The sequence below is a fragment of the Arachis hypogaea genome, chromosome 13, assembly GCF_003086295.3.
Source record: "Arachis hypogaea cultivar Tifrunner chromosome 13, arahy.Tifrunner.gnm2.J5K5, whole genome shotgun sequence".
NCBI classification, from domain to species: domain Eukaryota; kingdom Viridiplantae; phylum Streptophyta; class Magnoliopsida; order Fabales; family Fabaceae; genus Arachis; species Arachis hypogaea.
The window spans coordinates 15,475,265-15,491,299 of record NC_092048.1 but is presented as its reverse complement, the minus strand read 5'-3'; the positions used below and the strand labels follow the sequence as shown (position 1 = coordinate 15,491,299).

Genomic DNA, 16,035 nt, shown 5'->3' with positions numbered 1-16,035 from the left:
CTACATGCATGAAAAAGTTCATAGGTAGCCACCAATAGATGTTGACCTGATTAATTACTTTGATTTGGTTGCTTTGTTTAAAGAGTTAGGCTACGTGGAGTTTAAGACAATGTACTAGTGTGATATGACTGCCTCTGATATGGAATCTGGACTTCATGCCATTCACGGGGATAAAGAAATTAATGAGCTGAGGGAGGGTATTACTAAGAACAGGGAGACAGATAAATTTTACATCTACTTTGATCATCCTGTGGACTTGCCAGAGGTAGTTGGTGATGGGGTTGGACCGGAAGTTGTGATTTCCAGTGACGGCATTTCCCTTAAGTCATCATCATCTTCCTCGGATGATGGATACGAAAGCGCTGAGAATGAGGCTTATAAGCCGCCTCCTCTTAGTTATGAGTCTGATGACAGTGGGAGTGATGACAGTTTGAATAAGAAGAAGAACAAGCAGAAGACTCGAGTTAAGGAGAGGATGTCACCTAAAGAAAGAAATAAAACTGGTGTGGCTAAGAAGAAAGGGCCTAAGTCAGCAGAGGATGGGCCAAAGATGTCCCATAAAACAGCTAAGAAAAGGGCTAGTAGAAAATACTCTACTGCTAGGAGAAAACATATGTTAAAGGAGGGGCTTGGTAAGCAAGGTATGCAGGGGGAGAACAGTGGGCCTAGGCCAGAGCTTGGAAGCCTAAGAAGCTCCAGAGAAAATGGGCCTGCTGGAGGGGATGCAACAAATGCTGCTAATGGAGTTTAAGATCATGTACCAGACCCAACTGCAGCAGGGCTGGATAGTGAATATGAGAAACATTATGAGTATGAAAGTGAGGTGTTCAACAGTCCAGTTTCATCTGGAGATGAGGGTAAAATAGCCTATGACACCTTTGATGAAGACACTGAATATGGTGATGTCCAATTTAAGGTTAGACAACTGTTCCCCACTATGGAATCATTCAAGAAAGCCCTGAAAGATTATTTTGTGCACGAGGGTAAAGATGTTTTATACATTAAGAATGAGAAGTTGAGGGTGAGGGCAGCTTGTGCAGGTGAAGAATGTCCTTGGCTAATTTTTATTTCTTGGAATAGTTCAAAAGGTTGCTTTCAGATCAAGACTCTTTACAATGAATATAGTTGTGGATGGGATTTTGGTAGCAACTTGGCTGACAGAGCATCGGTGACTGTTAAGTTAGTTAAGAAGCTCTTCACACAGCCTGACCTGAAGCTAACTGCAGCCAGGGATCACATGATAGATGAATACAATGTGAAAATCAATCCCAAAATGGTAGCTAGAGCATTGAAGGTTGAGAGAGAGGTTGTCATTGGGAGTGAAAAGGCACAGTATGGAAAGGCACGCAATTACCTTATGGAATTGCATAGAAGTAACCCAGGATCAACTGCCTTGATGGAAGTAATTTCTCAACCTGAATCCCTGCCACTATTCGATAGGTTATACTTTAGTTTGGATGCCTGCAAGAAGGGGTTTAAGGAGGGATGTAGGCCACTAATAGGGTTGGATGGCTGTTTCTTGAAGGGCCGTTACGGTGTGCAGCTTCCAAGTGCAGTGGGACAAGACGCAAATAACCACTTCTATGTCATTGCATATGTAGTGGTCTGATGAATGGATTTTTGATGGTATAGAATTTCACAAATGAATTCTCGTTGCAAGTATAGTTTCTAAACCAATCACTAATCCTTTCATACAAAAAGTTGTTTGTCACTAGTACAAACCCCTAAAATTTATAAACCGAAGTATTGGACCTCGGGTCGTTCTCCCTAGGAATTACAATAAAGTGTCTTGTTATTGGTTATGAGTTATTTTGGGGTTTTGGATAAGAAGCATGAAAAGTAAATGGCAATGAAAATAAACTAACAACTATAAAAGGCTCTTGGCAAGGTGTGAGAACTAGAAGTTCTATCCTAGTTATCCTTCTCAATTGTGATGAGAATTATTCATTGCTACCACTTAGTTAACCCTTACTAATTAAAGGAAAGTCAAGTGGATGAATTGACTTGAGCCACAAGTCCTAGCCAACTCCCAAGGAAAGACTAGCTTTAGTGCACTCCAAACCAATTAGCAATCTCTCCAATTATCAATCAACAAAGGAATTAGATAACTCAAGTGTCACTAATTACTCTACCTAGGCCAAGAGGAACAAAATCTACACTAAAACTAAAAGAGACATTTCAACAAACACATAAAGTGCAAGAGGAGTAAACATTATTAAATGCAAGAATTAAAGGAATCTACAACTACAAAAACAAGAGATCAACAATAGAAAAGCAAAGAAGACACATTTATTATGAATTACCTCTTATTGAATTGGAAGAATGTAGAAGGAACAATCTAGATCTACAACAAAGTATAAGAACAACATAAAGGAAATTACAACAAAGGAATAGAAGAAGATTGAATGTAGCAACAAAGAATTGAGAGATAGAAGTGGAAGAAAGCAAAGATTAAAACCTAGATCTAAAATTATTGAACTAAACCTAATCCTAATTCTAGAGAGAAGTGAGAGCTTCTCTCTCTAGAAACTAACTCTCACTACTAAACTAAGCTAAACTATGACTAATGATGACAAGTATATCCATTCCTCTTCAATCCTTGGCTTAAATAGCATCAGAAATGAGTTGGATTGGGCCCACAAGGCTTCTAAAATCGCTGGCCACGTGTTGCATTAAGTGAGTCATGTGCCACCAACGGCGCGCCCGCATACCGTGCGCGTGCGCGCCCCTATGCACGATGCAACTATGACAAATCTTATATCGTTTCGAAGCCGCGGATGTTAGCTTTCCAACCCAACTGGAACCGCATCATTTGGACCTCTGTAGCTCAAGTTATGGTCAATTAAGTGCGAAGAGGTCAGGCTTGACAGCTTTTTGGTTCCATCATTTCTTCATGAGTTCTCAAACTTTACATGCTTTTTCTTCATTCCCTTAATCCAATCTTTGCCTCCTAAATCTGAAATCACTTAACAAACATATCAAGGCATCTAATAGAATCAAGGTGAATTAAATTTAGCTATTTTAAGTCCTAAAAAGCATGTTTTCACTCTTAAGCACAATTAAGGGAGAAGTTATAAAACCATGCTATTTCATTGAATAAATGTGGGTAAAAGTTGATAAAATCCCCAAAAATCAATACAAGATAAACCCTACAAATGGGGTTTGTCATGGTCCCGAATGAATGCAATGACACATGAAAGTGATTTTTAACTTTATTGAAAGATGACTTGGGTGAAGTTTCACAACATGGGTGAAACTTTATTTCTGACCAACAAAAAGTAAGTTTCTTAAGTTCAAAACTACACTTTCTTATTTTAACTTAATTACATGTCTTGTCAAATGTTACATAATTGTTGTGGTGTTTGTAGCTGGCAATGAAGGAAGTGAACCCTACTGCCCATCACCAAAACTGCGTTCTTCATATTTGGAAGAACTTTATAAAGCATTTTAAGGATGAACAAACAAAGCAGATGGTATGGGAGTGCTCTCGTTGTACAACATTTCAAGAATTCAGTAGTGCCATAGAGAAATTAAAGAAACTGAATGAGGGCGCCTGGGAGTATCTGTAAAGGTTTGACCCGGGTGTGTGGTGCAAGGCCTATTTCAGCTATGGGCCCAAGGTTGACAACATAACGAACAATATGTGTGAGGTGTAGAACGCCAAGATTGTTGAATACAGGAAGAAGCCAATTCTCTCAATGTGTGAAGACTTGAGGTATTACATCATGAGGAAAAGGGCTATGCACAAGAAGAGATTGGAGAACCACACTGGTATCTTGGCCCCTGTACAGCAGAAGAGACTTGATCAGTTTATCAAGCCCATGAGTACCAAGTGGAGAGCAATCTGGGCTGGTGATTCTGATAAGGTACTGTTTGAAGTTCATATGCAATGGCACAAGGTTGGGGTAAACTTACAAAGCAAGACATGTACCTGCAATGTGTGGCAGCTAACTGGTATACAATTCATCTTCTTATATGGATGGTCTATTTAATACATGTAAAATCTTTAAATACTTGATATTTTGTTTTACATAATTTGTGTGCAGGCATGCCTTGCAGACATGCGGTTGCAGCCATGGCTAAGATGGGTTGAAGCCAGAGGACTTTGTGTATAAATGGCTCACAATGGATGCTATCAGATCAGCCTACTCACACTGCATTAGTCCAGTTAACAGCGAAGAATACTGGATCCCAATTGATTCACCACAGCCACTACCTCTCCCAATTAAGAAAGCTGCTCATCATCCAAAAATGAAGAGAAAAATCGATTCTGTGGAGACGAAGATGCATTCCCACAAGGCCAAGAAGATATTCGAGGTGACTTGTAACAAGTGTGGCCAAGCGGGTCATTACTACAAAATATGCTCCAATCCACCCAAAGATCCTAATTGAAAGCCTATGACCAAGAAGGAAAGGAGGGCTTTAAAGAAGTCTGCTCCAGCAGTGGACTCTGCTGGCACCACACAGGTATGGCCTTTTTAGGGTTCGATTTGTCATATAATCAGAATGGTTAAGGATTTAAGTGTCACATGATAAGTTGGTCAGGGTTTTAATTGTCATTGTAAAAATTGATGAAGCATTTAATTGCCATCTCTGTATAATGACCCACACAGAACCAGGTTGGTGAAGGAAACAATCTGAATGCTAGTGTTGAAGGAACTTCTCTGGATCCTATGGTAAGTAGTTTGTAGGGTTACTTAGTTTAAATATGTTCATGAGTTTTATTGTTGACTATAGATTGAGATGTATACTATTTATGAATGTAGAAAAAGGCAAAAAAAACAAAAAAAGAAGCTACCTAAATCAACACCAAAAGAAGGTACAACAGTGAGACAAGGAGATGAAATTTCTCTTTCACAGTCTACTCTCCAACCAGAGGTTGTAAGTGACATAATTCACAATTGCATTATAAATAGCAATGTCTTAATCTTATTTTTTGTTTCACATAATGCAATATTGTTGGTTTACAGGGAGCATCTGAGACCCCCCCAATTTGAATAACCCACCTATACAAAGGATGAAGCAACCAATTGTTAGGCCACCAATTTCCTCCACCTTTGTTCAAGCTTCTATAGTGAATCAGAGTCCTCCAATCATTGGACCTCACTTCAGGCCTCCCACTCCTACTAGCACACAACATGGACTTAGTGCCAAGACAATGGCCGCAACAACTTCCGAGAATGTATCAAGATTATTCAAGTTCATTCCCACTCCTGGATTTAGGCCTCCTAGAAAGAACTAGAAGTGTAGTCCTAGGTTTATATTCCAACAAGTAGATGCTGTCTTTTTGATAAACTAGTTTACATACAGTCACAACAAACAGTCTTTTTCTTTCTGTTTTGATAGCCTGTGTGAATTAAGGACCTATAATACTTTATTTATCTTTGTGTTGCTGATGTTGGTATAGGGCTATATGTTGCCCACTTTTGGAGTCACCTTGTGTACAAGATGTTGACATTTGATTATTGTATAAAGTTGTTAATGTTACATATTATTGTTAGTTATTATTTGATTGCTTTTCATGGAATGAAAGAATTCGAGTATAACACATTCTATTTTTTGACACATTCAATCTTTTTGAAACAACCAACACACCTATTTCATTTAATAAATTTGGATTTACACTGTTAAGTGATACAACTATTTCAGCAACAGGCACTTCCAAAACAAAAACAACATCATAGACTTACTATCTACTATCAAGTTTAACAGAGATAATTTAAAAATACAACTCCAAATACAAACACAACAGCCATCAGTGGCTAACTAAAACCCCTATTACACTTAACGTGCCTAGAATTTTTCATCTGCAACTTTAACCCAGAAACTCTGTCCTCTAGTTTAGTCACTTTCTCCTCCATCGAAACAGCTGCATCCAACAAATGATTTTGCTTTGGATTCCGACCATAAAGACTGTCATCATTTATTTGCTCATCTTCAAACAGTAAAATATATTCATCCAGCCATAAAAAATATTTGCAATGAGATTCTGCAGTCTGCACAGTAAAAAAAGGAAAAACTAGAATTGAATGAAGAGATACTTGCTACAGATCTTGGCAGGAATATGAACATAACTAATTATTTCATACCTTGAAATTTGGGCATCCAAAGAATAGCCTATTAGGGTTCGACTGTGTTGACGACATGAATAGAATTGCATGAATCCCACAATTGCATTTTGGGGCAACGAATCTTTTCTTCTTCCTCGCTCCAGCACTGCCAACAGAGCTCACAGAAATACTCCTACCCTCATCGTTCGATGCATCTCTTCCCCTCCCACGATCTCTGCTATTGCTCATGGTGGTATCGGTTCCATACACGAAACAGGGGAGATAGATGACCAGACTCGTCTAATAAAGACGCCTGAAAACCTCAAAACGATGGCGTTTTTGTGTTATGGATGAGGACAAAAAAGACCCTATCCATTTCACCTAGCCACGTGGACTTCCATCTTCTACATAACCACCCAAGCCATCCATGTCATCCACTCGCTTACACAAGTTAGCAATTTCCGTCGAGTTTTCGCCGTGAAAGTGACAGAAGGACCGCGTTGACAGACGGAGCACAGAGTCAGGGACCGAAATGGGTCGTGTTGTCATTCGGAAAAATGGATAGGGACTGAGTTGGTACTTTACTCTTTTTTATAGGTTCAAAATAAAAACTCAAGCCGCTTTAATTGTGATATACCCAAATATTTTTGTATTCTTCTGTAATATTTTTTATTTGTTATATGCCAAAATATTTTTTTTAATAAAATCTATATAAAAGTACAAAAATATTATAGTATCTGACTTTTAAACTTGAGTATTTTAATTTTTAAAATTTTAAAAAAATATTAGGACAATATATATTTTTTTTCTAAAATTTAATCAATATGTTACAGAAATTTACTTATTAATAATAAATCGTTCTACTTAGAAGTATGTAAAACGATCAAGATAACTGATAAGACATCTAAAAAAAAAGTAAAAATGTAGCGCTTCTGAATATTAAATATATCATTTCTAAAAATAAATTTACCATTAAAGATAAAAAAATTATAATATTTGAAAAAGTTTTTAAAAAACTATTTTTAATAAAAATGCATAATCACAATTAAAAAAAAAAAATGATTGAACATGTAACCTTAATTTGTTTCTTTGGCGACGTTTATGTTTATACTTTATACTAGTTTCTAGGGCTGGAACGGGCGAGTGGAGGTGCAGCATAAGGCATGATAAGAATAGAGTTGTGAGGACCGAAGAAGAGAGGGAAAAGCAGTTGATCGAAGGAAATGGAAGACATTGAAGATTTGCTTATTGGAACCGCAACCGGAACTCCACCGGGATTCCGGTTGCCGCTGGCTGCTTCTGTTGCAACAAAGACCAACTCCAATAGAAGGAATCCGAATCAGAAGCAAAGGACGCAACTCTCTACTGCAACTCCGTCTCCAATCCCTGGCACTCAGGTAGCTCACTTCTTCCCTCTTTTCTTTGATTTGGTTTGGTTTCTGTAACTAACTGCCGTTGCAACTTGCTTCCTCAGACTATCTACATCAAGACCTTCGGATGCTCCCACAACCAGGCATCTCTCTCTTTCTCTCTGCTTTATCAATGATATGAATTACTTACTAATTGGTGCGTGTTTGCACAGAGCGACAGTGAATACATGGCTGGTCAGCTATCTGCTTTTGGCTATTCCTTCTCTGATAATCCCGATCAAGCAGATCTCTGGCTCATCAACACGTGCGTCTTTCCCTCCTCTCTATGCATTGCCTTTGCTATTATTATGCAAATAACATCAGTTCATGGTTAAATAAATATTTATTAATTTCGGAAGCAGTTGTACGGTAAAGTCTCCAAGCCAATCTGCTATGGATACCATTATAGCCAAAGGAAAATCTTCAAACAAGCCGCTTGTTGTTGCGGGATGTGTCCCTCAGGGAAATCGAGGCTTGAAAGAGCTTGAGGGGATCAGCATTGTCGGGGTCCAGCAAATTGATCGCGTCGTTGAAGTTGTGGAGGAGACCTTAAAAGGTCATGAAGTCAGGCTCTTGACCCGCAAGACTTTGCCAGCACTTGACCTCCCTAAGGTCTCCTCCCAATTCCAATTCCAACTTCATTTATTTATTTTTATAACAATGCCTCTTTACTTTGCATCAAAATTTATTCCCTTTATTTTTTATAACAGGTTAGAAAGAACAATTTTGTTGAGATTCTTCCTATTAATGTTGGTTGTTTAGGTGCTTGCACTTATTGCAAGACAAAGCATGCTCGGGGTCACCTAGGTAGTTACACTATAGACAGCCTTGTAAGTACTATTAACTGAATTATGTTATGCTTCAATTTTGAAAATATCTTGGGATTCTTTTGCATAATTGTACTACTAAACTGATGCAGGTAGGGCGTGTAAAATCCGTCATAGCTGATGGAGTTAGAGAGATCTGGCTGAGCAGTGAAGACACTGGAGCATATGGTAATTTCTAAAAACTGGGAGATGTTTGCTGAACTGATAATATGAAATTTGTATTTTAACTGATGGATACACCTCAGGCTAAACTTGTTCACGATAGACTGTTATTGAGGTTGGGCTTTATAGCAACGGTTTCTTAGGTCATGATGTTTTACAGGTCGTGATATTGGTGTCAATCTTCCAACTTTATTGAATGCTTTAGTAGCAGAACTCCCACCTGACGCAAGCACAATGTTACGTATTGGAATGACCAATCCACCCTTTATCCTTGAGCACTTGAAAGAGATAGCAGAGACTTTGCGGCATCCATGTGTGTACTCATTTTTGCATGTACCAGTTCAGTCTGGAAGTGATGCTGTTCTGACGGTAAGACATCAAAATTGTTGCAACAATATGTTAGACAATTTATTGACTACACTAAATGTCTCAGGCAATGAATCGAGAATATACTGTGGGTGAGTTCAGGACTGTTGTAGATACCTTAATGGAGTTGGTGCCAGGGATGCAGATTGCCACTGACATAATATGTGGATTTCCTGGTTAGTGGATGGTCTCTGTTACATGTTCTATTATACACTTAACCTCACCTGGATAATTTTATTCGTGGTAAAATTTGGAGTAAATAACTTACAAGTTGTGAATCATTTTCTTTGAAAAGATGTGACATGGAAGTTGTACTACTAAGATTCTTGTTCACTACTGTAATCACAAAACCAGCAACAAGTCTTTGCCAACTAGATGGGATCAGCTAAATAGATCAATGCTGTTGTGTCATATCGTAGAATACACTTGAGATTCTTGTACATTGATTTATTCATGAAGTTCTTGATAGAACATTATAGTTAGATCTGATTTCTCCATGGGAAATATGAAATGATGTCCTAATCTCAAAACTTATAGTGCAACTGATTGAAATGATTTGCCAATTTTTTTTACTAATATAGGCTATTGTTGTTATGAGAGGGGAACCTTAAGTGCATGGGTCTAAAACAAAAATGCTATCTGTATACCAAAAGCAGCCACTATATTTGTATATAGATACATGTATAGTTTAACTCATTTTTAATGTGTATTTTGTATTCCAATGTGTATTCTACTCTGGTGGCTGATTTTGGTATACACTTAGCATAGTTGATCTAAAATATAACCCCTTGGGATTTTTTCAGGTGAAACTGATGAAGATTTTGAACAAACTGTTAACCTTGTTAAAGAGTACAAATTCCCTCAAGTTCATATTTCACAATTTTATCCTCGACCAGGTATGTCATTTGGCATATTTATATGCCGCTTTATGATATGCACTTAAGTTAATAGGGCCATTTTTGTCTGGCATATTTCACAGTTTCACACCCATTATAAAGGGCAACACAATGTCACATTGCCCTCATCCTTTTTGGAATGTTACTAAGAAATGGTTACTTGAACTACTGGTTTTTTATTTCCAAAGAATTCTGTCATATTCATATTTTTCTTTTGGTGAATTGTTATGAGCAAACAAAGAAAATGCAGAGATGGATGCTTATAAGCAATACAAAAATCGTGGTCTGTTTATTTCTGTTGGTGAATTGTATATTAGGTGGTTCTTTTTGTTCACTTATGACAACTTATCATAAGCAACAAACCCTGGCATGTATCCGGAGGCAAACTTATATATAAACATAAAAATTATTGGGAAGGGTTGGAGCTGTTGGAAATTTCATTTACCAATCTGAAGTTGGGTAGTTAGAAAATTAGTTCATCCAGGTTACCTTCCACCCAAAAGCCTGATGATATAAATAATGGATAGTGCTTGTGACTGGGATTGGGAATCTCCTAATTTCATTTTCAGTTTTCCCCCCTTACCCGTGCCTAATGGTAATAATAAAATGAATAGGGACCCCGGCTGCAAGGATGAAAAAGGTTCCAAGTAATGTGGTGAAGAGTAGAAGCCGTGAACTTACAAATGTCTTTGAAGCCTTCACACCATATACCGGGATGGAAGGCAAAGTGGAGAGAATTTGGATTTCTGACATTGCATCAGATGGAGTTCACTTGGTAAGGCAATGTAAATGATCTTGAATCACGCTTTGATATTTGTTGCCTTTTTTCCCGCATTGAAGTATGCCATTTGTTGCAATCAATTCCAATAGGTATAAGTATGTATGGCTTAAAACCCTTTGATATCTGGCATTATGATGCTTTTGTCCCAATGACCCTCAAAGTACCAAAACAAAGAAGTCCAGGGAGAAGTTCTGTTTCTTTTCTTCTTTTTATCTCATTTCACTTATCAAGATAATATTGAAAAACACAGTGGTCAACGGGAGGAAGAAACATCTGGTTATTCTAGCAAAAATTACAATGGTGAAATCTGAGTTCTTTGTAGCTGTGAACCGACTCCTTATGTTGTGCTTGTAACTTGTATAATTCATTTATTTATATTTATGTAGATTAATTTATTCTTGAATGCCCTAGGTTGGTCATACGAAGGGATATATACAAGTTCTTGTAATTGCTCCAGACCATATGCTAGGTACTTCAGCTATTGTTAAGATAACATCCTGTGGAAGGTGGTCAGTTTTTGGGGAAGTAATCGACACGCTCAACCTCAACCAAGTGAGGACTAATAAAGCTTCAAGCAAGGAGACTCCTAATCAAGATGCGCCTTCTCTATGCTGTAGCCCAGCCAGTGTTGGATCCTCCTTGCAAGAACCAGAATCTTGTGCTTGTGGAAACGATAGCTGCTGTGCTAAGAGTACTCACGCGAATAGTGATAACACGAGTAGCGATGTGGTGCCACAAAATCAGAACGGTAGAAATTTCATTGGGTGGGTACTGAGGAAGCGGAAGCATTTGCTCCACAAAAGGTTTGACAGCAGTGAGTTAGGTTCTGTTAAAAAGGAACATGGAAGCTCGAGGAAGTGGGACTTTATTGATAAGGCTCTTTTGGGTGGAATATCGTTTAGCATCTTCATTATTGCTGTAGTAGTAGTTGCCTTTAGTTTTAGGATATGGTCCCAATAAAATTAGTGTTAATTTCCCCTTAATTGAATGTTATTCCAAAATTTTGACTTAAATTGGTCATAGCCTTTTGTATCTGCAGTTCTGCATATGTATGATGTATTCTTCTTTCTTTCAATTTTGCTGCAGTTTTATGATGTGACTCGTAGAAAAATCCTTAGTGAGCATCTCTCGAATATGACTTGACTTTGCTTATTTTAACTAATTGATACAGCGATACACCATTCTGTTTGTGCAGCTGGCAACAATAGTAACAGGTACGGCATGCCATAAGCAATTAAGCATGGGAGAAAAGTTTTATTTGCATTGCTGAAACTAACAGTTTCGAATATACATACATAAACATAATGAAATGGTTATTCTGCTACCAAAACGGATTGGGGCAGAGCGCATCGGCTTCTTCCCCTTGTTTCATTTACTGTTTATTCATATTCATAAAGATATATATAAATATATTTGCATAATAATTCAATAATCCCCCATCAAACGGGGTAAAAGAGAAATGGAACAGAAAATCAGTATAGCATCATATCTGATTTGGAAGGTAGTCTCTTGAAGAAATTAACAGGAACGGATGGCATCTTGCTCCTAAAGCGTGGATGGCGCAGCATGTAGAGGCCAACAAGAATTGCCACCACTTGGAATGGAGTTACGTAGATGAAAACAGCCCAGATTAGGGAGAAGATTATGAAGATAGCGGTGGCCCTCGAGTCTCGCCAGCTCAAGATTGCCTGCGCTCTTTCTCCCTGAGTGGCCAAATCTCCAACCACAGTCTGCACTCTCCCTGCCACACTCCGCAGCCTGTCATACCTCATTCTCACAATATCTGAAGGCTTTGTGGTTGGGAATGTGTCGAACTCCTCATCTAGTTCGTCTGGGTGGGCAGTCTCCGCTTGCGAAAGCCTTGCGTCCATGTGGGGAGGATGCCTTGGCCTGAACCGGTAATTCCAAATCCCAATCACAAATAGGTAGAGAAATATGGTTGGCAATATCAACTCTGGGTAGCAAACCAGGATCAAGAACAATACATGCACAAGGCAAGTTGTCACGGGTTTCTCCAAGTGCAGATATCATCAAGCCATTTACACACGGCGGTAACACCCGAGAGGAGTGACATTATGCGGAAAAAATTTGCTTTACTTCTCCTGAGACTCCACATATGGTAATCCACGTCGAGCATGTACTCGACTGCTTCCCGTCTGAGTGGTGGCTCCGCCCTGCTAAGCCGTGCCGCCACAATCTGCATGGCCTGGTGGCGGAGCCAATCAATGTGCCTAACAGGTATCGGTTGGACATAATGCATTTTAGGAAGTAAAGGCCTTCCATATTGGGCTACCATGTTAACCCATGCTGTGCAGGTGAACCTAACTGCCAAGTGAAGCTCTCCATTCTTCTTGAGGCCATTAGGTTGCAGAACCAGCAGAGGGTAATAGTGTGTGTAGACTCTATCAGTTTCTAAGGTTGATAACCGGATTCTTACCTTCCCAATCCTCTGGTCTCTCGCGTCGCCACCGCCATTAATATGCCAATTGTCAAAAACCCCTACTGTGATCACAGTGCAGGGATCATATACTTCCCATGTATACTGCTCATTCCATCGAGGGGATAGAGTATCGAGCAGCGTTCTGGTTCGAACCCATTTGTTGCCATACTTAGCCACGCAATAAGCATCAGTAGTCCTACCCTCCTTGGCCTTCATAGGATGCAAATTCCGGGCACTCAGTATTCCAAGTTCAAGAATTCCAATGTTCTTCTTCCTTAAATGCTTAGAGGATGGCTGAAGGTCGCTGCTGAAAGGTGTGGACTCATCAAGCACATGGTAACCGGCCTCAAGGCACATCCGGAGATGAATCTTGCTGGAAAACTTCTCCTTCTTCTTCTCAGTCTCTTCCTCACCAACAAGAGAAGGCCTATGCAGATTGTGCCAGCGGGAATCCGGGAGCTTGCTAGTCTCGTTCCGAGGCGGAACACTCCTCACTGATATAATCTCCCTACCCAATATTTCCATACTGTTTGGACCTACCTTGTCTTCAACCGTGACAATGATGAAATCCTCAAAGGGCTCTGCTGCCACAAACATAAGCTCATCATTCCAAATTGGGTTAATCCCTCTTGGACCAGTCCTTGTGGATCTCATCTGATTCCCAAGTTGTACCCTCACAACAGCCTCCGGAGCTCTTCCTTTATCATGAGGCACAAGATCCTGAGCCTCAATTACTTGAAGTCTAAGGTAGTAAAGCTTGGGCGAGAAGTAAACCTTGGAACGCGTGTTGGCAAGGTTCGAGTGGCTGACATTGTGAGCATCAGAGTGCCAGGCTTCCGGAAAAGACTCATCAGCCTGAGTTCCCATCCAAACCGCGAGCATGATCTCGCCATTGTTCACTTTATACCCTTTCTTGTCTTCCAATCTGTACCACTGAGGAGCAAGCGGGCTATCCGGTGGCACCCGAAGAGGAACCTCGGTCAGATCAAACAAAACTCTCCCAACAAAATCATCCTTTGCAATATCCTTATCCTTCACAGTCACTTCCAACAAGTTTGATTGCAGTCTTTCCTTGGAGAACGCAAAAATCTGCTTCCAAACAGGGTGCTGGTTCTTCTCCAAATGCTTTGTAACACCTTTGTAGTTTCCAAGCTTGACTTCTACATAAGGATCAAGGCTTCCGGTGATATCCATCACAGGAAGATCTCTCGCCTTAACCACATTGACATACAAATAATGCATCGGTTCCACCAAATCATAGGTGGTTGATATTTTATCACCTACTTTGTACCGCAATCGCGCTGCCAGAGGAGGACTTGTTTCCACCAAGGAATATTCCGGGTTCTGCTTTGGGATCTGCATCAGCATCACGTTCGGTGGACCTGATTTTGCAAAGTCCGCCCTCACCGCCACTCCTGGTGACGGCTGAGGAGGAGGAGCCGGAGCCGGAGCAGCTGTAGGTGTAGGTTTCTCAGCTCCTATGGAGTGAAAAGTCCTCACTTCCTTCTCTTTTTTCTTCTTACTGTTCTTCTTCTTGTCGGCATCACCCGCCATAATTTCCTCGTCCAGCGTATTGGTGTTTATTTCCTGCAACGGAGTCCCTTCATCTGCTTCAGCTTCAAAACCACCACCTCCGTGTTGTTGCGGTGGTTGCGGTTGCGGGGCAGGTGGAGGAGGAGGAGAGGGATCATGAATTGCATAAATTCTAAGAGCGATCTCTCCTTTGATATTGGAGAAGATGCCGCGCTTGTCGAGCGGGTAGCGCTGTACGCCGGCCTCAGACTCCGATAACGGAACAGTGTCGCCGGAAATTCTCACCCTTCCGAGGAACTTCTTGTGGTGGCCGGCTTTCTGATCATTGTAAACGACGGCTTCAATGGTCTTGTTAGGGAGATCTCTTGGATCATTGATATTGAAGAGAAGCTTCTCATTCCATTGAGGATTGAGGTCCTTGTGCTTGGTTTGAGTTTTCTGGTGTTGGTCATCAAAGGATATTTCCACAAAAGGGCTTGCTGAGCCTTCTCCATCTTTGGGCTTAAGGTCACTGGCATCAAGTACTTCCACCACCAGCTTCTCCATCATGTGCGTTTATTATTATGATTATGATATGATAGCAGCAAAGTAGTTGTAATGATAATAATTAACAATGAATTAAAGGAGCTTCTTTTTGAAGCTCAAATGGCTGATGGAAAAGAGTGAAGACTCAATTACGGTGTCCCATAAAGAAAGAAAGGTAAGGGATGATGATGAGTAGGAGTAGACAGGAGTGGGAGTAGGCGGTGGTGGTGGTGAGATGCTTGTTTGGAGTAAGAAAATAGAAACATTTGTTGGAGAAAGAGAAAGAGAAAGAGAGGATATGCACATAACATACTGTTTGGTGGGTGAGTTGTGAGGTGGCCCCTTTGATTCATTCATATGGCTTTGCTTTCATAGGGAGATAGAGATATTCTAGTGGGTACTACTCTCTTTTTGCATAGTTGTGGTGGCCCTTACACAGAGAGAGGTAAATAAAAAAAGAGGAGGGGATAAATTTGAGTTAATATTCAAATTTGTCTCTGAAAGATATCGCGATCTTTATTATAGTTTCCGAAAGATAAAATTAATCGAAAGAGTCTCCGAAAGATATCCAAGTTAATCACATTTATTCTGCCGTCAACTCCTTTGATGACCTGGCTAACATCTACTGACGTGTGACGTTAGCTGTCATCGTGGAAGAGGCCAACGTGTCATAAGCTATTGCTGACAAGGTAATTCTGGGAAAACAGTTCAAATTAGTCCCTCAATGTTTGAAACCAAATTCTAATTTCGACGATAAATACGTCGCGTTCAACAATCAGAGGGCCATATGTCTGGGTAAGTGTTGAAATTGCTGGTTTGGGGAGACGATGGAGGCAGCAAATGGAGGCCGTGGCGGTGGTGTGTCGTTTCCGTCGAACGGCAGTAATGGTTCCAGCGCTTTAATGCGAACCAGGAGGAAAATCTATGAGGAATCATGTTTCTGTGGGTTGAAGGCTGCGATAAAAAAATATGGGACAGCAGAGAACCCAGATAGACTATTCCGTGCATGTCCAAGGTACCGGGTGAATGTTGTCGAAGAAGTTAAA

General features: G+C 40.0%; 2 protein-coding genes across 2 annotated transcripts; one reads left to right on the top strand and one right to left on the bottom strand.

Moving 5' to 3' along the window:
• Positions 1-7,118: 7,118 nt before the first annotated feature.
• On the top strand, positions 7,119-11,566 carry LOC112737436 (uncharacterized). Its single transcript, XM_025787341.3, has 11 exons — positions 7,119-7,447; positions 7,525-7,563; positions 7,633-7,724; positions 7,822-8,071; positions 8,170-8,289; positions 8,379-8,454; positions 8,609-8,817; positions 8,882-8,990; positions 9,618-9,710; positions 10,325-10,485; positions 10,903-11,566. The coding sequence occupies exons 1-11, from the start codon at positions 7,274-7,276 to the stop codon at positions 11,449-11,451; spliced, it is 1,872 nt and encodes a 623-aa protein (XP_025643126.1). The 5' UTR covers positions 7,119-7,273; the 3' UTR covers positions 11,452-11,566.
• A 159-nt stretch (positions 11,567-11,725) lies between these two features.
• On the bottom strand, positions 11,726-15,485 carry LOC112737435 (multiple C2 domain and transmembrane region protein 6-like). Its single transcript, XM_072213171.1, is given in 2 exon segments — positions 11,726-12,496; positions 12,499-15,485. Coding segments are annotated over 2 exon segments (3,048 nt in total). The 5' UTR covers positions 15,014-15,485; the 3' UTR covers positions 11,726-11,963.
• Between the last annotated feature and the right edge of the window lie 550 nt (positions 15,486-16,035).